The 21,844-nt window shown below is 51.4% G+C and overlaps 1 protein-coding gene across 2 annotated transcripts in view; it reads right to left on the bottom strand.

Moving 5' to 3' along the window:
- AGAP3 (ArfGAP with GTPase domain, ankyrin repeat and PH domain 3) overlaps positions 1–21,844 on the bottom strand; it is a 159,447-nt gene that overhangs the window by 44,997 nt on the left and 92,606 nt on the right. For both annotated transcript variants that reach the window (XM_067292137.1, XM_067292138.1), the window contains exons 9-11: positions 19,117–19,209; positions 9,059–9,163; positions 3,434–3,602 (exon numbers count right to left, since the gene is read on the bottom strand). In XM_067292137.1, the coding sequence (XP_067148238.1) occupies positions 3,434–3,602; positions 9,059–9,163; positions 19,117–19,209 (367 nt within the window). The remainder of the gene's footprint in view (positions 1–3,433; positions 3,603–9,058; positions 9,164–19,116; positions 19,210–21,844) is intronic.

Here is a 21,844-nt window from a genome sequence, read left to right as displayed (position 1 = left end):
TAGTCAATCCTTCCACCAAATCTCTGAAGATTTACAGCTCTTGGAAACAAATTTCTAATACTGGCAAACCAAACAGCGCTTCACATTCCCTTAAATGTTCCACAAAACGTACGCCTTAGATAGAAACAAATCAGAAATTTTTAGTACAAATGGCTGCAAAGTCTGTCAAAATTCTGCACATCCGAAAGCAGGGTTTACAATGGGAAATGTATGAAACCTAAACTGGAAACAATTCTGACAGCAGTAAAGTTGCCCTCTTCAGTGGTTTAAATATCAGGGTACAATCACCCACAGAGCTCCGGGTCCCGCAGGTTTCACAAATACAAGCTCCTTCCCCATTCTCACTCTATTTATGCCCAACCTGCGCATGAGTGTTTGTCCCACAGTCATTCCGTCAGTCTGCCCTTCCCCGACGTGACGGGCAAAGCTATTGCCACTTATACCAAACCAGCTCAGTAGCCCAGGCCGAATGCCAGAGCTTTTGCGTACTACTGGGTTTTGAAGATGCCTGTATTTACTTCGGAGGTTATTTTGAATCATCACCAGCATTTTGTATGTGTATTTTATAGAGCTACTGGGAGGAATGAGATATTTTATCTTCTTTTCTCCTCCTCCCCTTCATCTACTTCTTTTCTCACTCCTGGGTGAGGACTGTGCATCCAGCAGACATGAACACATTTAGGAGTTCGGCAGAGTTCAGGCCATGAGGAGATAACAGATCACCTGCTCTGAACTCCAAACACAGGCCATTTGGTTTCAGCCAGATAATCCTGGTGTAAGACGATTAATCCAGGTCTGCAGAGAGCATGTCCTCCAAGGACTCACTTGTGCACAGGCAGAGAACTGGAAGTCCTGAGGTGTCCCCTCTCCAGCTGCCCAAAGCATGTATATTAGATGACGGATGCCTAGTCGATCCCAGTAATGGACCCATCCCTAGCCCCAAAGGTAGAAAAACTGCAAAATCCCTGCCAATCTGAGGCAGGGCAGATTCTTTACTGACCCTAAATCCAGTAGTCCGCATTACTCGAGGATACGAGCAAGTCACCGTAAGCAGGATTCTTATTACGTCAGAGCACTTACCATAGCGATTGCATCACCAGCTGCAATCAGTCTTGGAGGCATGACAATAATTGAGAAAAAATTCCTCAGAAAACATTTTACCAATTTTGCACCAGGAGAAAAATCCTTCCTGGCCACTGCAGACAACCACTCAGAGCAAAGACACATAAAATCTGCTGTCTTAACACCGAGTCCTGGTCTGATACACACGTTCTCGGCACTATAGTAGCACTGTTCTGCTCAGGGACCCAGAAGAAAAGGCAGTGAGCAGGGAATCTCAAGTTCACGGACTTCTACATGACAAAAGACCATGGTATCCGTCCAGTTTGATCCCCTGCATGCATGCCCGGGCGCAGCGACACACACACGAGCTGGATTACAACATATCTTGTAGAAAGATAACTAATCTCATTTTAAAGGCTTCAAGCAGTGATAAGTCCACCGGCTCTCCAGATAAACTATTCCAACATTTAATTACCCTCCCTGGTAGGAAGCTACATCTCATTTCAAGTTTAAATTGTTCCAACTTCAGCTTCCACGCACTGGATCTCCTCACGCTTCGTCTGCTAAACTGAAAGGCCTCGGCATGGATCTCTTCTCTAGGTACTGGTTTTCCAAGCAGCAGTAATCAGTGATCAAGTCACATCTTATTCTTTTCTTGTGAGCCAAACAGGATTGAGACGACTGTGGAAAGCGGGATACAGGGTTACATGGACATTTGGTTTGACATTACCGCAAGCTTTTCTGCAGCCTGTCTTTGAATTCTTCCCACAGCTCTGATAACCTCCTTTAAGTACAAGCATCAGCCAAAGCATCCTAGAAATACATGTCTGAAAAGCGCTGTGTACAGAGGCAAGAATTATTATCCTACTCAGACCTGACCTACCCTTTTCATACTGCCACCCCTCAGCACTGAGAGCTCATGAAGATACAGTTATGTACACTAACTCTTAAATCCTGTCCCAGTGACAGCTCTCAAAGTTAGTCTCTCATCCTGCAGGTATTGCCTGATTCTCAGTTCACAGAATTACTGCCTTGCATTTGGGCATATTAAAATGCATGCATGCTGAAGGTGTACAGCGGTGGTGAACAGAAGAGAGTGTGCAGGCGACAGCAGTTGCAGAAAACAGGTAGAGCACTTTCAAGTTGCACTGCCTTGATCAAAAAATACAGCAATTTCAATCATTCACCAGCAGTCTATCTGTTCTGCAGACTAATTCTGACTCTACAGAAACAGCAATTCGGGTTCAGAAGGGTTTATTACTGCACATTCAGCTTCATGTGAACACAGCAATGTCACCACGAAGCCATTCCCGTGTGCTGCTGAGGACCGCAGCCAGCTCCCCGCATTCATTCCAGCTGCACCTGAGCTAATGAGACCTCAGCTCCGGAAACCCGGGAAGCGCCGTGCAGACAACCACACGCCTGCAGGATGCAACCTGAGTGCACAGCAGGACTGGACAGAAAATAGGATGTGCTTGTCACCCAAGTTCACCCCAAGTCGCACATTGTGCAGTACCAGATTATCAAGAATTTCCATCACCAGGGGCATGCCAGCACTCTCTTGTTACCCTGAAGAGTGCAGACGTGACAATATCCCACTATATTAGACTGCTGCCAGCAGTTGGCTGGGAAGAAGAATGCATGTGGAAACTGTCCATCCTTGCTAAGGATACCAGCCCCAGGACGAAGTCAAGAGTTCTCAAGGCCCTCAGTAACCTGGGCAGGAAAGCTCTTGGTAACTTGGGCAGGAAAGGTCTAAGTTCAGTAATTCCCCTGGGCAGGGAGAGATACCTCCCGCGACAGGAGGAGCAGCAAGCAGTGTGGCACGAACTCCCTGAGAAACCGGGGAGCCTCCCAACCAGACCCCTCCTCTCTTGGTGGCAGGTGTGCTTCTTGAGTGTGCACACAGAAAAATAATTAATAATTATGAAACTACCCTCTCTCATAACTGTCTCTCCAGGAAAAAGGGAAGGAAAAAAATGGCCACAAATATGGAAAGAGACGGAACAGAACTTTCCAGGGATCGAGAGACATCCCTAGCCTGAGATTTCCCTCATTTTAGGGAGCAATAGCTTCATCTATGACCAGAGACTGATCAGACTCGACTGTTTCCTCTCAGGGAGTTCATGCCAATAGTTATAGCCCTTCTACCTTTTCTTCTGTGCTGGAAATTGGCCGGCATAATCCCAGCAGGCAGTTCATCTGAAGACTTGCACAGAAACAGCAACATCCACTCCAGGCACTCGCAAAGAATGGTCAAAAAAAGGGAACTTCAGAACAGCTTTTGCTTCTGGTTCAGCTAAGGAAGGCACCGCTAATGCACAGGAGGGAGGGATGACCCCCATTTCTGCAGCCCAGGACCCCTCCTTACCTGTGCTTCCCGTGAGCTGGGTGCTGCTCCTCTCCTTCGCCAGTCCGTTGGCTTTGGGGCTGGCACTGGGTGCTGCTGCCGTTGTCGCCCTGGGTAGCCGCTTGCCTGGCACCTTCACCGTCGTTCTCAGCAGATCGATTTCCTTCCCATGGACGTTCTGCATGTAATCCTACAGCAGAGAGGCAGAACAGTTCAAGCTCAGCTTGTCTCTGGCCCATCTCACCCAGCTCCTCTCTCATTCCCTTATTCAGTACCATTGGATCCATTCATCAGAACAGCAACTGGTTAACAGAGGGGAGCAAGGCGGTCAGCCAGCAACTTGGAGGCGATCCGGGAGCTCACATGCTGGTTTCTCTTGCACTACACTGAGGGACCAAGCCAGGTGGGCTAGAGGTAAATGACTCTATGACTCTTTGCAGGGCCCATGGCCAGCCATCTTCTGACAACACAGGTGCAATTCCTTGACTCCAATTTGCCTTTTTGTGACACTAGCTGGTGAGTTATAACCGGCTCCAGAGAAGTGCCAGGTCTCACTTCCACAGCCCAGACCTAGTCGGTTCTAATATGAATAATGTCAGGATGTTGCCATAGGCACTCAGATATCAGGACAAGCCCATTTGTGAAAACCTGGCTAGGAGATCAGAGGTTAGATGGAGCAAAAGAGCATGTAGATGGCAGGCTGTTCTTCTTTCCTGTCATCTGTTGTCTTTGTCATCATAGCACTCAGCTATAATGGCTTATATTGTATTACAAGTAATATAATAGCTGGAAATTCCCTCTCAGTTCACAGCTAGCATAATTCAATCCCAAAACACAACTCAGGACAATTCCCTTGTATATTCACCTGTACAGCTTTAAACTCTTCCGAACTCGGCGTTTCTACCTTTCCTTCTGGTAGGTTATTGTAGCAACCAGAAAACTCCACGTGCAGACCATTAACATCGTTCTGCCCTGCCTCCAAATACTGCCTCATCTTTCAGTCTAAACAAGGCTGCACACCTTTAGCCTCTCCTGAGAGCTGCATCCTGCTTCATTTCTTTCACCCTTCCTCCTGCTCCGCAGGGCACTGCAGCTCTCCCCTAGCCCTCTCCACCACGGCAGCATCTTTCCTGGACTCATGTTACCCAGAGGGGAAAGACCAGAGCGCTGTGATCTCCCCAGAGATGCACAGAGGGAAACTGCCCTCCCCTGCTCCGGGGCGCAAACCTCCAGGGCGTGGGGACGGAAAGCTGAGTCCCGGAGAGTTTGGAAGGAACTCCCCTGCCACGTGACGGGGGCGCATCCGTTCCCGGCCCTGGAACTGGGGCCTCCCCAGGAGCTCCTGCTCTGGGGACTCGCACTGTCGTTGGGGGATGAGTGACGGCAACTGTCCGGGGTGAGACCGCAGCTGCAGCTCTTCATTCAGCAGGGAGGCTTCGGTTTGCTCCAGTTCACAAGGAGGTCACCAAAAAGATTAACTCGGAGTTGGTCCCTGTGTAAATCGTCTGCTTCCAGACTCAAGAGGATGAAGACATGCACAAGATCTGTTTAAGAGCAGCTGTTCTCCCGGTCCTTGCCTCCAAGAAGCAGGCGAAGGAGGGCTGCACGTGCAACGCTCTGTGCTCTCAGGTTGCTACGTGCAAAGGTTACAACCTCTCAGCAGCATCTCAAACGCCCCGCTTCGAACTCTTGCCTTTCCACAGATCCCTATACGGGCATCAGGTTCTCACAGCCAACATGGAAGACGGGCGCAGCACGACACAACGCGCCCTTCCGCACTTCTAGGCGACTTGACCTCAAACGACAGTCAAGACATACACACCCCCCGGGTGTCCCAAGCAATCCCTAGGCAACCGGCCCAACTAAACATCACTCCAAGCTGTTCCTGGTTGGGTGGGAGCCTGGTGACACCCCTGGGCAGGGAATCTCAGAGGGGCTGGAGGATTTTCCCTAACTCAGCACAATTGCTGTGCTAGCCGGCTGCCTGCCGGAGAGAGCGGTCACCAGCGCACTGCTTTTATTACATGCTATAAAACAGCAATTTCTTCCCAAGCCTCCTCGCTAATTACCCAGCCAGTTCTCTCATTTCATTTTATTACTGGAATTAACAACGAGTTCAAAGCGTGGAAAGCTATTAAGATGTGTGATTAAGCCACATTCAATTAGTTTCTACAAACAATTTAATTGATGTTGCAGATAGAATTAACAGAAGGTGATTGTGTGAATGGCTCCACTGGCTGCAAAATGGGAGATGCTTTCTCTCTAGCTCCGCGCAGCACAGCGCAGCCTGGCCAGTGAAGCTGGGCTGAACCACATACGCTTTCCTCCCGAGCAGAAGCGTTTACTCTCCAAGGCTTTGGGAAAGTGATATGAAACCACACCGGTCTTTTCATAAAACTTGTTCTTTTCTTCTCACTGAACACATTCACATAAAGATAAAAAAAAATACAGAGGCAACAAGGAAAGCTGTGCTGAATCCAGGGATCAGGCACCCCAAACGCTCCTGCCTTCAGCCAGAGCTGCTATTCACAGCTCCAGCGCCAGTCGTCTTGCTTACAAAGTCTCTAAAACTGTTAACTATTCCAGAGAAGAGGCAGAGGCGGCATCTGAAAGTAGCAATACACAGCTCTGTAGGACCCAAGCAAAGGTCCAAGCTGTTAGTCAAGTCAGACACATTTTCTTCAAGGAATTATGGAACATTTAGTTACAAGACTGGATCCAGCTCACATGACTGCTCTTCTACTCAACCCGTCCCTGCAAACCTACAGTCCAGCCCTAGTCCCAGTGAGGAAACTTCAAAGTGGGGGTGGAGGTGCCATGATATAGATCATGAAACTGGTAGAGTGATAAACACACAAAAGCAGATGACTATCTCAGTCAGGAAGCTTTTGGGTGATAATAGCAGAAGTATGACTCAGACAGAGCCATGAAGTAGTTCTTACTCACGGGGGCACAGACACATTTGGGGAAGATATGCCTACTGGAGGAAAAAGGAGAATGTCAGGGCTGCTAGTCCATGGGATCCCAGGAGATGCTGGGACAGAATGAAAAGGAGATGCGAGAGAAGAGATGTCTAGACAGGAGTTGCCCTGAATCATGCCAAGGAAAAGCCATTGGGAATGCAAAAGCAGCACAAAAAGGCCTTCACTCTGGGGCTTGAACAGTCCTGACATGGGCTGGGAAAAATCCTCCTGCCTCAGTATTCAGCCATGTCCTCAGGGATGTCTCTGCTGCACCCCTGATTCTGCCATCCCCTAGACACATGGCAGCACAGATTCGTGCTGAACAAGGTAAGGGTGAAGCTGGGACTAAACATCTCAGTGAAGTGCAGGATGCTGAGTGTCTCCTAGACAGGGGAGCCTGCATACTTGCTCTTGGCAGCAGCTTACCTCACTACCTGCCTGTGGGACTGACAGCTGTTGCTATGAATGGAAGTGGCATGGAAAGACGTGTCCTTCCTCAGGAACACAGGTTTGAGCAGTGACCCAGGCTGTTCAATCCTAACAAGCTCTGCTTTGTGATGTCCCGTGAAAGGACATGGAAACTTGGCTGATGCCACAGGAGACAAACCAGGTGACAAAAGCACTGCAGCATCTCCTGATTCATTCTAGAAGACGGCACACCACGGGGAGGATATAATGCGACATCATCTTCTGGACTCTTTCTTCCTCCAGGCTGTCTTCCTGCATCTGTCCCCTCTAAGTAGGTGGCAAACCAGATACCCAGAGGGAAGGCAAGGCGAGGCAGAGGGGCCTCTGGTAGTCTGAACTGCACACAGTTCATCAAAGCCTGAGTTTGTCTATGTCACAGAAAAAAAATAACACGAAGGTAGCTGTCATTGCTCTTTGTCCTAATTCTCAGGGCGGCAATGTGAGGGAGAGAGCGTGCAGGATTCCCCATCCTTGCAGGAGCCAGAGCTGGGCAGGTAGCAGCTGTGCGTTCCGTAGTCCCCCAGGAATTAGTCATCGCTCTAGGTAAACATTTAGGATGATATATATATCTTGGGTGCAAGGTTCAAAGCTTTCAGTGTAATCTAGGAGAGGAGAGGCCCATCTCGGTCCTTTCTTAGCAATAGGCTGTGGATCACCAGTAGCACCAGGTGGAAGCAAACCACATTTTTGCTTGTGGAAATATAGTAATGAAATGAAACACTGAAGGAAGTTCAATAAGGAAAGGTAGTGACATCAATCTCAATTACCCCCAAGGAAGAAATGTATAAAGAGGAGAGAAACCCAGCGCGTAGCAGCATCAGTTGTGAGCAGTTCAACAGCCCCCCAGAAATTAGTCTCCGTCTAAGTTGATTGCAACAAGGGCCTATGATGCCTCCAATGAAAAGATGATACACCCACACACGCTCATGAGCATGCATGTGCGCACACACGTGCACACACACACACACACGTGCACACAGAGCAGGCAGCAGCCACTCCCTCCCAATTTGACTTTATAAAGGCCAAAAAATGGGATTACAAAGTTAGGAAACTGTAGAACCAGACAATACATTACGTGGTACAGGGACCAAAGACTAAAAGGAAAAAACCATTTTCAAAGGTCCCATGAATTACAGAAAGGAAATGCAATGACTGGCTTTCAAGTTTAAGAATAGGAGGCTTAAAAGGCTCAGGGGCTCAGGACCTGGAGGACTGAGTATAGCAAGCCCATGAGTTGGGGCCACAGGGTTCGAAGCGAGGAGAAAGGCTGTGAGGCTCAGGGCACTCAAATACCCATGTGTCCGAGGTGTTCGGAGACAAATCAAGGGCCCTGGAAGGCTGAGGGAGCACAGGAGCTGGAGCCCGGTGCTCTTTGCTCTTTCATCCCAGAGAGCTTTCCAGCATCCTGCTAAACCGCTCTGCAGACAGCCTACCCTTCCCATCCGCTGTTACGCTCTCCCGCGAAAGCAATGTCCTCTGCTCAGAAGGCACCGTGGTCTGCAGTGCCACAGGTGTGTCTGTCCGTGGCTCACTGTCTCGGCAGCAAACTGTGCTCAAGAGGGAATGGGGAAGAAGTCATTAGCCCCACAGTGGGGAGGCGACAGAGATGGATGGGGAGGCAGCTGTGTGCCTGAGCCAAGCAGTGAAGGGGATCAGAGATGCATCGAGTGACAGCTCAGCTCGGCAGGCTCTGCACAGGCACCTCATCTCCATTACCCAATACCTAGCAGCCAGGAAAATTATTCCACACCCAAATGGCACCATCAGACATGGCTGCAAGGAGCTCTCCGCCTGTTCCTCACCCCAGAGGCAGGGAGGCAGCAACCCCTGCTTTAATGGACTAAGCAAGGGAAAGAGAAAAGAAAGATGCATTTACTTAGCATAATTCTACGCGGACAGCAGCTTTTCCCACCCAGTTTGACACTGCAGAGAGACAGTTTTCATGAGAAGGAAGAGGTTTTCTCCAGACTCTGGTAAATAACATGTACCAAATCTGCTTAATAAGCCTGTCCTGTAGAGGATAGTGCTGAACCTCCTGCTTTGGGTCCTGCTGCAAGGAGAGACTGCGGCTTCCACCTGCTGCCAAACCCTTTCCAAGCAACCCTCTGCAACTGAGGCATCTGCAGGAGGGCCTGCAGCATCAGCCGCAGCATGAAGGAGGACACTCTGCTCCGTCCCACCCTGCCCCTCAGCCCAGCTCCAGTGCAGCACTTACATGCAGGCTGGGGTGGTAGGTGAGGACTCCGTTGTCACACAGCGTCACATACTTCTTCTTCCACTCTTTGTTGAGAGACTTGCCACTGCGCTTGAGGAGAATGCCCTAAAAGAGAAGTGTAAAGAGTCTCAGACCTTGGTTGGTCCAGGCACCGCTCCCCTCAGCTCCAGAACTGCCCCTCATATAAGACTGGTTTTGGAAGAGACATGAAGATCCGGACTCAAGAAAATATCTTCTACATTGACCTCCCAACAGCATTTTCCCTGGGACCAGTAGGAAAAGGGCTGCACCCCCTACCCCACCATTCCCAGCATGCCTCCCCAGACAGCCTCATTCTCAGAGCCAAGGGTCTCCACATTCCAGCACTGATCCCCAGACCCTCTGAGGGACCTATCACACACTATGCTGTCCCAAACCACTCCCTCAGCGCAGCTCTTCTTGGGCTGAAGGACAGTCCCAACACAAGGCAGAAGCCAGTCTCACCACCAGCTTTGTTACCACAGTGCTCCCAGACCATCTTTGACCACCACAAGCACAGGCAGAGGGATGGACAAGGCAAGGGCAATTTGGGACACGCTGGGGCCAACAGAGTTAACACCCCAAGATACTGGACTCATAAGGGACAAGTATTCTATTGCCTGCTTGCAATCCTTGCTTAGGGATGTCAAGCAGATGGAGCCAGGGACACATTTTAGGAGCTAGAGCAGGTCCTGGACAGATGGTTCACCCCCTTTCCCCATCAGGATTTTACACAAGACCCATCCTGTGATTTCCAGGTACAGTACACACCTCGGACCTGAAAATAATCATGCTTCCATGCCCCAAAGCCTCCAGTTTCCCACGGCCCTATCCCAGAACTTACATCGATCTAAACCAACTGTCATAGTAAAAGCATTTGATTTGGGAATTCAGACTTCCTGTTTACCCCACGCACAACACATGAGCACAACATTCACATTCACAAGGCTTGTCTTAGACAAACATCTTAGCAAGACAGAGAATGGGCTGCAAACCATTGCTATCTCCTCCCACGAACCCCTTACACCCGCCTTATTTCCCAGCACTCAGCTCATTCCTTCTCTGTCATCTTGTGACATCTCCGAACTACTCAGGAACTCAACCTTCTGTCCCCTACTTCCCCAAATGGTTAGTTAGGCTCTTTAATCTCTAGCAGTGACTTTCCGTTGGCTCTGTGCTGCACTGGATGGGTAAAGCCATTTGGGGACTGATTTCTTTGCTTTATCACCATCTATGGAGAGAAAAAGCTTTGCATCTCAAAGAATAGCTCGGGACCTCCTAAGCCTCTCCCCACCCCAACTCTGACCCCCCCAGGAAATCTGCTTCTATCAGAAATCCATGACACACCAGGTACAGGAGTAAGAGTGAAGGTGGAGAGTCTGGAGAACAAGGACAGGGCAACAAGCTAGACGCAAGGGCTCTGGAGCAGGGACTGGGGAGAGAACATCAAGTATTCTGTCGGCAGGGAGAAAAGGACGGAACAGGCAGACAAAAGTATGAAAGAAAAGCAGAGTCTGGGAAAAAGCTGGATCTACCAACTGTTGGGCCCAGCCCTCCAAAAGCACTGTCTGAACAGACATCAAGACTGGCTGTTCCTAACGTGGCAAAAATCTGGGCCCCAGGCCAGCACGTCCTCAAAAACCTGGACAGAGCATCTCTGTCCTGCCAGCTTCGGCATATTTGGGGGCCCCTTCGTACTGCCTAGAGACTGAGTCTGTTGCACTTGCCCGATGGAAAAACACACCAGAAAAGATGCAGGGTTTGGCACACGCTGGGGTAACAATGCTGCACGGACATGACCATGAAATCGACAGTAAATGATGCAGAAGAGGCAGAAGTGCTCCATGACCGCTTCTGTTCAGTACTTGGGAAGCGATCAGTGTGAAAAGGAAATGTCTGCTATTCTTACAAGGGAGAGAAAGTTAAAACAGAAAGGCAAAAGCTGAAGTGTTTTGATGGCGAGATCTGATAACTTGCCTTCAAGAGTTCTAAAAAAAATCAGCTGAAGAGCTCATTTTGCAGTGGTTAAAAGGTACTGATTTTAACATGCCTTAAAACACAGAAGCAGTCTGAAAGCTCATGCCTTGCCAAGATCTGCAAGGGAAAAAGCAATGACCCTTGTAATTACGGCCAGTTAGTTTGATGCTTATACTGGGCAAAACTGGAAAAGCCAACACAACAAGTAATCAGCAAAGAATGAAAGGACAGCAGCATAACTAATGCCAATTGACATGGAAATAGGTCATCAGAGAAGTCCGATGTTACTTTTTGTAAGTACCCAATATCTGATGACAAAGGGAACTGTTGGCACAGCATTTTTAGACTTCTGTAAGGATTTAAACTGATTGGCACACACCATTAAAATAACACTGTATAAAATCCTTATCACCATTAATATATGGAGTAAAAACCAGTTAAGTAAAAGGTCAAAAAATGTAATCATAAATGACAACAAGGTGTTATCATAAATGGCAAATCCATGTCCCAAAGAAGTACTTGTATATAGGTCCAAGCAATCTGTGTTTGATCCATGCTACTTAATCAACGTCTTACCTGATGAGCTGAAGGAAAACACACAGTGAGAAAACTTGAAGAAAACATAGAAACTGCAGGGAGTAAATCATCGTGGTGACTGGCTGTTAACACAAACTGCTTCAGATCACTTGGCAAACTGGGCTCTTGAGAACAGTATGGATTTTAGCACAATTCATACAAGGTTCTGCACCCAGGAGCAGAGACTGCCAGATCATCTCACAGGGTTGGCTCTCTTGGCTGCAAAGTACCGCCACTAAACAGACTCTGAGCTCCCAGTGTTAACACTGTCAAGAAGGTAACTGAACCTGGAAATGTAGAAGCAGAGGACTATCAGGTTGGACAAGGCAGATGATACTACCTCCAGGCGTGATACTATATCTATACTATATACTATACTATATACTATATAGCATTCAGAGGCCACGCAGCAGCACTGCTGTGCCCACGTCACTCCAACCTTTTTGTAGAAACTGCCAGTGACCGAGGTTCCATTTCCCCCCACAAAAGATCTGTTCCTAATGTTTTCCTACACCTCCCTCGATGAAACTGGAGCGCATGGCTTGCCCTGTCTCAACGAACGGTCCCATGTCCTTTGCAGCAGCCTTTAACATATCTGAAGACTGCTATTACGTCTCCCTTCAGTCGTCCCTTCCCTGGACTTGTTGTCACTCTTGCTTTGTAGAATATTCTTCTGAGAGCGTTAACCCGGTCTCCTCTGGATGGTCTCCAGTAGTTCCAGAGCCTGAAGTGCAGTGTCCAAGACCGGACCCAGTAGCCCACCTGAGGCCTTATCAGGCCTAGAAGCAAGATTGCTTCATGTGTCTGGTAAGCAATGCTCTCATGCATGCTGTGCAACACTTGCATTTTTTAAACAGCATGATACGGCTGGCCTTACTCTGGTTCCGATCTACTACAGACAAGATCTTTTTCTTTAGCACCAGGCCATACATTTCCCACATGGTCTACGAAAACGATTATTCCTACTCACATGCAAAGCCTTTGATTTGTCCTTTTAGAATCACGTCCTGTGTTCTCCAGTTTATCGAGAGCATTTTGAATTTCAGACCTGTCTATGAACCTGTTTGTAGCCTTTCCAACTTGGTGTCTCCTACACACTTCATAAGCATGCAATCTATTCTATCACCCCAGTCAGGAAGATGGATGAAGATGCACTAGATGACATCAGGCTAAAGACAGGCTGTGGGGTCCCCATTCAGTTCACCATTTACAGTCATCCACCGAACAACCTGAGCACGGCTTTCCAGCCATTTGTGTACCAGTCAACCATGGTTACTCTATGGAGCAACTCGGCAGTAGTATTTCATAGCAGCGTCCAACATAAGCCTGTAAGTGGACCATCAAAAGTCTTCCTCCACCACGCTATCCCCACCTGACCCCCTGTCCTCTGAATCCCTAGCTACCCCAGGACTCCAAGCTTCTCTATCAGGCCCCACACCTATATTGTTGGTTGGTTTCTTGGCAGGGAAACAGGTTGCAGCTAATCCAGAAGTACACTGTGCTGTTGGTAAGCTGTTCTCCAAATAGTGATCCGTCAGACAGCCAAAGGGTACGTTCATGCTGCACGGCAGCCAGCTGCAGGGGCCCCGTCTGAACCACACGTCCATCGTTTCTTTATACGAACGATTTATGAGACTATTAATAGATACTAAGCCCAATCTGGGTGCCACGCTGAAGAATGAAAGATACTCATGATCTGGAAACATGTCTTTTACAGTAAAGCCCGAAGAGAATCTTTAAATTAGAGACATAAGCCAGAGGAAACAAACAAAAATAAAAAAAACCCAAAGCAGGGCACAAACAGCGCTCAAAATGTTTGCAGTTAATTTAATATTACAACAACTAATCTAGAGAAATGGTGGATTCTCTGTACTTGAAAACTGTACATTTATCTTTCAAACAAATCTGCCATAGACCAGACTGAAGCTACAAGTTTGGTTCAAAGTCACTGGGTGAAATCTCTGGCTTGTGTTATACAGGAAGGCTGTGTGGTCAGAAAGATCCCTTCTGGCTTTAAAACTGGTAAGTTCTAAAGATTGATCTGCCAACACGTACTACAGCCCACAAATTCTAGCTGCCTCTGTTCTCTTTAATATGTCTTCAACTCGATACAACTTGGTGCTGCAAGAATAGCTATTCAACCCCTTCACACTGCTGCATCCACTGTCAAGCCCCCAAAATGTGTTGTCTGCAGAGAAGAGTTCAGCTGCAATTAGTTCAGCACACAGTTCTGGAACTTCAAAAACTGAAACACAAGCAAAACCAGACCTGGAAGCAGAGTCAAGCACCAGCAGCTCATTTTTCAACCCAGAAGGCACGAGAGTCCAAAACTTTCCTGAGAAATTGGGAGCAACTAAACAATCTAAGTAAACATGTAATAAAATTTTGGGGGAAGAGGGTGCTTAAGGCCAAACATTTGTGAGAAACAGCTGAATCCAGGGACAGTTAGACTTGTTCTTCACTGCTGTATTAGAGATTAAGAGGCTGGAGACAGAAGCCGAGAGGATTTCAGGTTTTGATGGTGTTGCTGTGCTGACTGCATCAAGGTTACTTACTCTGTAGCCCAACTTCTTTTCCTTTTTGCTGATGAAATGTGGAGATTTGGACCAGCAGCATCTAGAGAACTCTTTTTCCTGTCTTCTGAGCAATGGAGCAAAACCCCCACAACAGTTGATATTAAAGTGAGAAATGGCAAGGAGGACAAAACCGACTGAAATGCAGGGAAGTGGGTGATGAGGGGAGGCACAGTATCTCCACCAACGTGCTCATCCTCACCGCAGAGCTCATCACCTCCATGCATGTATTTGGTAAGCTCATGTGCGCACACACACACCCCCCAACATACCTCTGTAGCTCCACCTGTGCACCCAATGCCCGTGGCTTCTCAGGCCCCCATACGGTGACCCCGCACACTGCTCACGCACAGACGCATGCACACTACTGCACCTCGGGCACCCTCTATTTTTCATGGAAAGATTTACAAGAAATAACTCTTCCATAAGTTTCTTCCCGACTGTCACAGATGAAGGAAAGAACGTGTCAGAGACGAAAGGCAAGAGAGCCCAACCTTCTTCCACTCCCCACTTTTCCTTTCTTTTCCTGCATTTTGTTGGCCAGTGTGATTGTCTCTGTGTTGTGTTCGGATTGTGGTGGTGCACAGTAAAAGCAGCAGCAGCAATATGCAGCGTAATGAAGCAGGGAGCAGCGATGGCCCCCAAAGGACTCGTTTACTCCACAAATCTCCCTTCCACTCACTTTTTGCTAAGAATTTTAACACCAAACTTAATTGTAAAGTCGCGTATTGATTGGAAAATGCAAATGGCAATTTAAATGTAATCTAAGCTCCCAGCATGATCCCAGCTCCCAAGGAGGAGGAGTCACCCGCTTTGGGCCCTACTGGAGTGAATGGCCCAAACTGAGCTGGGCCAGGGACCTGACGGCCCCTGGGCTGCCTATGCATTCAGCACAGCATTCCGAAAAAGAATTTGGTGCGTGTGCAATTAGGAGTTTATTCCTAGCAAAAACCAGCTGGGAAAGCTTGGCCTCCCGGCCCAATTAACCCAATTCTCATAGACAAGCGTCCAGCTATGAAGAAGCTCACCCCACCGTGCAAGACCATCCGATCCCACGCATCACCAAAAGGACATTACAACGAAGGGATTCTGAGTCCGGGGCACAGAACTGCCTGCTAGCAGGGGCACGGGCTGTCTCTGTAGCCTGCGGAGGGAGGAGGATGCTGTCCTTGGCATAAAGGCGCCCCAACACAGATGGGATGGTGGCTGGACTCATCTGTCCCACTGGGCATTTCCCTCTTTTTTAGATGTGAGTGGAGACAAAAGCAGGTTGCCCAGAGGAGTTGTCCTCAATCGTCCTGGAGAAGGTGGAGATGAGCAGGAGCCATCCAGCCACATCTCTATGGCAACATACCTCCTCTCAGAGTCCTTTTCAGTTAAGCAAAGTCTCCACCCGGCATTTCTCCTTTCTGCATCAACCGACCCAGCCTCTCACCTCAGGGTTGGCCTTCCCAGCCATAGATTCAGCTCTCTGCAGAAACTTAAAGCACTGAGGGCCAAACCAGGCCGCCAGCAGTCAGTAGCACCACAGCCCTCTTCCCATAGAGTCCAGGAAGAGATCGGGCACTGGTCACAGTGATCACAGCCACAGGTATTCATGGAAGGAGACTGCAGGGCACCTACAGCTGTCCAGCATCACCAGCTGACTTGGATTATCTTTAGGTAATTTAAGCACGCATCAGCCTTGTTCTGCCAAGCACAGGGATCAAACTACTCCCAAGGTTATCTATCAGTGGCTGGAGCACCCCAAACATGCAGTATTTGTTGCCATCATCCCTGCAGTGCATATGTTGGGGAACAGGAAGCAGTCTAAAAATGGCCAAGCACTCAGGCACACTGTTTGTCGCTCTACTCCCCTCAAAATGACTGGCTTCTCAGCTCCTTTACGGCAAAGTAGGACCATCACAACACTGAAGAGTAAATCTAGCTAGAGGCCCTGCTTCTTTGCTGCCCTTCGAAGAGATGGCACGCAACCAGATCAGCACAATCTTCCAGAAAGGGTAGGTCCCAATGAGAGAGCAGAGACATCACCACCTGCCCTGATGCTTTGTAGTATGGAACTACGGCTTCAGAAAGTCATTGCTCCTTTTCACATTTGTGGTACCAAGTCAACCCTCCCTGTCCTGGAGGGATGGCCTGGCAAAGGGCTGACAGCACAGCAGGGATGGTGGAGAACTTCAGCTCTCTGTTAGTCTGGATCTCCTGCGCTACACGCTTACACAAAGCTCATACCCCACGACCTCAGTGAGGATCTTGGCCTCTTTTTTCCTTTAGGAACAAAGCTCTGTGCCTTCCTAAGATGCTGCAGAACAACTGTTTAATTCAAGCAGTGGGAGGGCAGCAATTTCAGAGAGCTCCAGTATCTCAAGAGACAGGTCACAGCAGTGCTCTGTGGTCTTAACGTTGCCCAAGGGCCAACAACTCCAGAATGGTGCAACACACAGAGCCCAGGAGGGAGAACCATTCGCATAAACAAGAGCCTACCTTTTCAACAAAACACTGCTTCCCCCAGCATCACTACATGCTCCCCTAAAAAACCCAGCAAGGATCTCCTCTGCAAATTCACCCCCTGCAGCCTTGGCTGTTAGAGGTGCCAGTCCTGAGACTGGGCAGAGATCTGGATCTCAGAAGGCAACACTGTGCTCCGGGGTCTACTGGCAAGGTGCTGCTGTACAAACTGGTCACTTCACTTAGCCCCTGAACCAGTCAGGTAATCTGGCACCTAATTCTTCTTGCAATCCACAGAAATTAAGTGCACGCCTGTTTTTGCAGACCTAGGCCTTTATCTGTCTCTCTTTCTCAGTACTTCATCTGTTCAACATGGTAATAGCGCTGCTCTGCCTACAGCAAGGAAAGATTTAATAACTGCTCTAAAATACTGCCATGCCCAGCAGATTGGACAAAGTCAGGCCCAGTTAGCAACACACAGACACTTGGGAGCAGGTTAAAAAAAAGCATCTTGCCCTGCTGGTTCCAGGAAAATCCTGGAAAAAGGAACCCCAAAGGTCCAGAAACCAAAGACCATGGAAACGCTCCAACAACCAGACCTCCTGGAGTCATCCAGTTCGTCTGTCAGCTGTGTGATTTTGAGGCCCAGGTCAGGTCTAGCTCAAGGATTCAGCCGCCCTGTTTTCAGCCGTCCCTTCTTTACTGCAGAACTTCTGCCCGTTGCTTCCCCCACCTGACACCACGGGCTGACTCAAATCAGAGCAAACAGGTCCTGCCACCACAAACCAACTCGCGCCTCATGCTGACTCACAGCCAAAGAGTTGCAACGCATAGCGTGGAGGCAGGGCTTGGACTGTGCACCTCACAACCATCTAGCTCTGCGTTGGACGGTGCTGGAGCGGGCAGGCTCGTCACCTCCACTACACGGTTCCCACAGCAGGGTGTGCGGAGACGGCCAGCTTCACGTAGAAATAAGGGAAACTGTGTGGACAGAGGGGCAGGCACCCCGGCAATACGAGCAGTGGGAGAAATCGTCAAAGGAGGCTTGATCCCAGGCTCCAACCAGGAGGAAAATGGCCTGGCATGAAGTGGATATGCCCCTTTCTGCTGTGGCTGTGCAAATCTTTGGCACGCTGGAACCAGAACCCCACGTGTGATCCCCTGCAAACCCCGCCAACACCATTTGTTTCTCCCAGCGCTGCTCCCTCCCGGCCAGAGCCCTCCTTCGGCACGCTCCCCTCCCTAACAGAGCCCTCCTCCAGCACCGCTCCTCCCAGCACTGCCCCCAACACCATCCTAGCGCCACTGGACAACAGCCCTTTTTCACAGTATTACTACATGACCCTGGGGATCTCTTTCCCCAGTGAAAACTCAGCACCAGACAGTATCAGGAGAGGTGGCACCTGCACAGGACACAGTCATGTCCCTCCCACCCCGCCGTCCAGCGCTCCCGGGATGCAGAGACAGAACGGGCCCCGCATGCGCAGCAGCTCAGCTCTGGCAGTTCGTAGCCAGACAGGGAAGAGAGAGGCCAGGTGGGGCCACGGGAAGAAAAAGGGAATGGTGATGGGGGCATGGGGTGCAAGGCAGAGGCACAGCACCGCCAGGTGCTGCAAAGCAGCGCACGGATTAGTCTCACCGGTATTGCAGTATCGCAAAACCCTAGCGGAAACGCCATCTAATCAATCCATACCGCTCGGTGCGCTTAGATGCCGCCGGGGCGCCCGGGCATTCCCCATCGCTGCTCTCCAGCTGACAGGCACCGGGGTGGGCAGCGCCGCAGGGCTGGGTTCCAGCTGGTTCGAGCCTCCCTGCAACCCAGCAGGCAGGAGCAAAAGGCACTTTTGCCTGGGCAAGCAGATGCCTCCCTCCGGTTCGTGAAGGCTCAGGGCACGGCCCCCTGCTCGCTGCTTTCTTGCCCATTGCCCACGACGGGCAGAGCCTCCCTGCCCTCCCGGAGAGCAGCTCAGCCAGCGGGAGCGGGAGCGGGAGCGGGAGCGGGAGCAGGAGAGGAGCACCACGGAGGAGCATCGCAGCAGGCGGCCGGGGAGCCGAAGTGGGGCTCGGATGCCCTCTGCTGGAACGCGCTCTGCCAGCCGGAGCACCGTCGCCCCGCTCCGGCCAGCCGCACGCCCGCACGCCCACGCAGCACGGGGTCCGCTCGCTCGCACGCGCGCGGGTGGGTGGGTGGGTGGCCTTGCACGCGCACCCGAGCGCAGAGCTGATGGCAGCAACATTGCATGGAAACGTACAATGGGCCTGAGACAGACATTCCCGGGGGACACGCGGGCGTGCACGCGCAGCGCCTGCCCGCCCGGCCCCGCCACGAGGGCACCCCGCAGCTCCGCTCGGCTCATGCTCTCCCATGCCTTGTGCCCCGGGAAGACACCCCAGTCCACACCCCAAAGCCTCGCCGCACCTCCCCAAGCTTGCTCTCGCATGGGGTGGGAGGGAGGAGGATCCAACCTGCTTCATGGGAATGGCCCGCCCGCTGCCGATACTGTCTGCTTTACACTCCGGCACCTTCTTCTCCCGCTCCGGGTCTGCGCCCTTTCGAGACTGGAAGAGAAGAGACACAGGTGCGTTAGCCACAGGGAGGCAGGAGAAGGAAGCGCAGAGCCCCCGTCGCCCGCAGCGAGCCGGCAGACCAGGCCACACCAGACCGCTCTCCCCCGGGCGAGGTCTCCCAGCGCGCGGAGAAGCCAGCCTCTCGCCCTTCCCCTCTAGGGACGCTCCTGCCCTAGCCACCCCGGACCTGCCTGCTGCCCAGCTCTCCTCTGCCCCCCCAAAGCTTCCAGCAGGGCTATCTTCCTAGCAGCACGGGGCTACCTCGGGTCCCCCCCCCCCCGCGGGGGCACACAGGACATGGCGACAGACAGAAATGGCATGGGATGCAGGTGGAGCATGGATGGAAGCAGGAGAGGCTAAGGCAGTGAAAGGAACTCACACCTCTACTAATCCAACAGATTTATTCTGTTAACACACTTGCACCATACAAAGTAGCACAGGTCACTGGGCAGAGATAACCAGCCCCTTACAAAAGAGCATGGACAATAAATATCTATCATACGTCTAGAGAGTTGAGAGCAAAACCCGCCAGCCCCCGAAGGCGGCTGCGGTGAGAGCAAACTCCAATAAATACAATATGAAATATACAGTCTGTTGAGCGGAACTCATTCAAAGTGCTTAAGACAGAGGAAAATATCAAGTCATACACGGCATGGAGCACAATCAATACATTCAGAATCACAACAATGGCAGAAGGGCAGCGGCAGCGTCTCTCTGGAGCGTCCTACACACCCCCTCGGTCCGGGAGTGCCCCGTGTGCTTTGGATTAGAAAGGGACAGCAGCCCCACGCGCCTGGGACACCAATTCACTTGCTCTTGGGCCCAGAGTAAAACAAAGAGATTGAAAGAGAGGAAAACTAAAGAGACACAGATGGCTGCTCTGCTGCGAGGAGGAGGAGGAGGAGGAGGAGCAGGAGTCCATGCAGGCTGCAGGAGATGCAGTAGGGAGGAAGGAGCTGGGTGCTAGCGGCAGGCGCTAACAGCAGCTCCCGCAGGCAGCAGCAAAGCGTCTTTTGGCCCATCCAGCTCCACTCGCTGCCGTCGCCCCGGTCCCGGCGGGTCTGCAGGTCTTCCCATCCCATGAGGGTCGTCCGCCTGGCATCCCCGAACATGGAAAGTGCCTAGACAGCATCCAGCAGGCCCAGAAATGTCCCAGCTTAAAGTGCAGGCGCAGGCCGTCTCAGCGCTTCCTAGACTTTACATTGGGGGGATTTAAAAGGCTCCTGCGTGTCTCCGAGAGGGGGACCCATGCTGGCTGGAGGGCGGGCGAGCCTCTAATCTTAGATCAATCCCAGTGCCCATCCCTTATCCGGCCCTGGAGAGGCAATGAAAAGTGAGAGAATTTGTACAGAGGTGCCGTGTGTAACCACCTGGATCTTCTAATTTGGAAGGAGTTGGAAAGGCCTTTTTGTTGATGAAAAGTTGGAAACAGTGGCACATATCTGCAAATATCGAAAGAATAAAGAGTTTGGCAAGTTATACTCAGAACACGGACACGAGTCTGTCAGTGACGGGGCGTCAGAGGAGACGGGCAGACAGACAGACAGGCCGCTGAGCGTGGAGCGGAGGCAGCAGCAGTCTGAGCCGGGGCTGGGCTCCCGGCTAGCGGGCACCGACCGCGGCGGCACCGCGGACGGGAGTCTGTCTCCACCTGGCGGTCTCCGACACGCAGACCCCGCTGCCTGCGCCGGAGGCGTGCGGGTGTGCGGGCAGGGAGCAGGAGGGGAGCGAGTAGAGCAGGAGAGGAGCAGGAGCAGGAGGAGGAGGAGGAGGCGGAGGCTTGGAAACGAAGCTCCAGGGAACACGCCAGGCGCCTGGCGTGGCACCAGGAGCGCGGCCGCGCGGGCTGCGGCTGCTCCCCGAGCGGAGCGCAGCGCAACACAGCCGGGACCGCGGCAGCCCCGCGCACCCACCCGGAGGGCCCTGCCGGGGAGGGGGTGTGCCGTGGTCCCCAGCAGCGCAGGCACGGGGACAGCTGCTGGCTAAACTTACACTGCCTGCCTGGGAAAAACTAAAGGAAGAAAAAGAGCCTTCCCGTCCCTTCCTTGCTGGCCCTGCCCCGCTGCAGGAGGAGGTGGCGGATCAGTTCTGCCTGGAGCTGCTGCTGCTGCTGCCACGACCGAATGGGGTGAAGCCTTCGATGTGAGCCATGTATGCGCACCAGCACGGGAGCAAGCGAGCGTGAGCGTGAGCCCCGGCACTGCGGCGAGGATGAGCACGGTGAGCCCCACAGCGGAAGTGAGCAAGCCTGAGCCCAGAATGAGCGAGCACGTGAGAGCCTGAGACGGATGATGACGTCCACAGCGAATAACAAGCGTAAGCCCCACAGCGAGCCCTCCTCCTCCCCCCGTGAGCACGTGCCCAGACCAAGCGGCCGAGCGTGGCACTGGCTGGCTCTGGGAGGAGCGAGAGCGTGAACATGAGCTGACGGCGAGTCCAGAACCCGTGGGCGCAGGCGAGCGGAAGGATGGGTGGCAGTGCATGAGCGCCCGCCCGCACCGGTGCGCAGCAGCAAGCATGAGCGAGAGAAACGGCGGGGAGGGAAAAGCATCCGTCAGAACTGAGGTGCGACACCAAGCACGACCACTGACAACAGGAGACCTACAGGGCATCTTCAGGCAGGCGC

This window comes from Apteryx mantelli, chromosome 2, assembly GCF_036417845.1.
Source record: "Apteryx mantelli isolate bAptMan1 chromosome 2, bAptMan1.hap1, whole genome shotgun sequence".
Lineage (NCBI taxonomy): Eukaryota > Metazoa > Chordata > Aves > Apterygiformes > Apterygidae > Apteryx > Apteryx mantelli.
The sequence above is the reverse complement of the archived record's forward strand: the minus strand, read 5'-3'. Positions and strand labels throughout refer to the sequence as shown.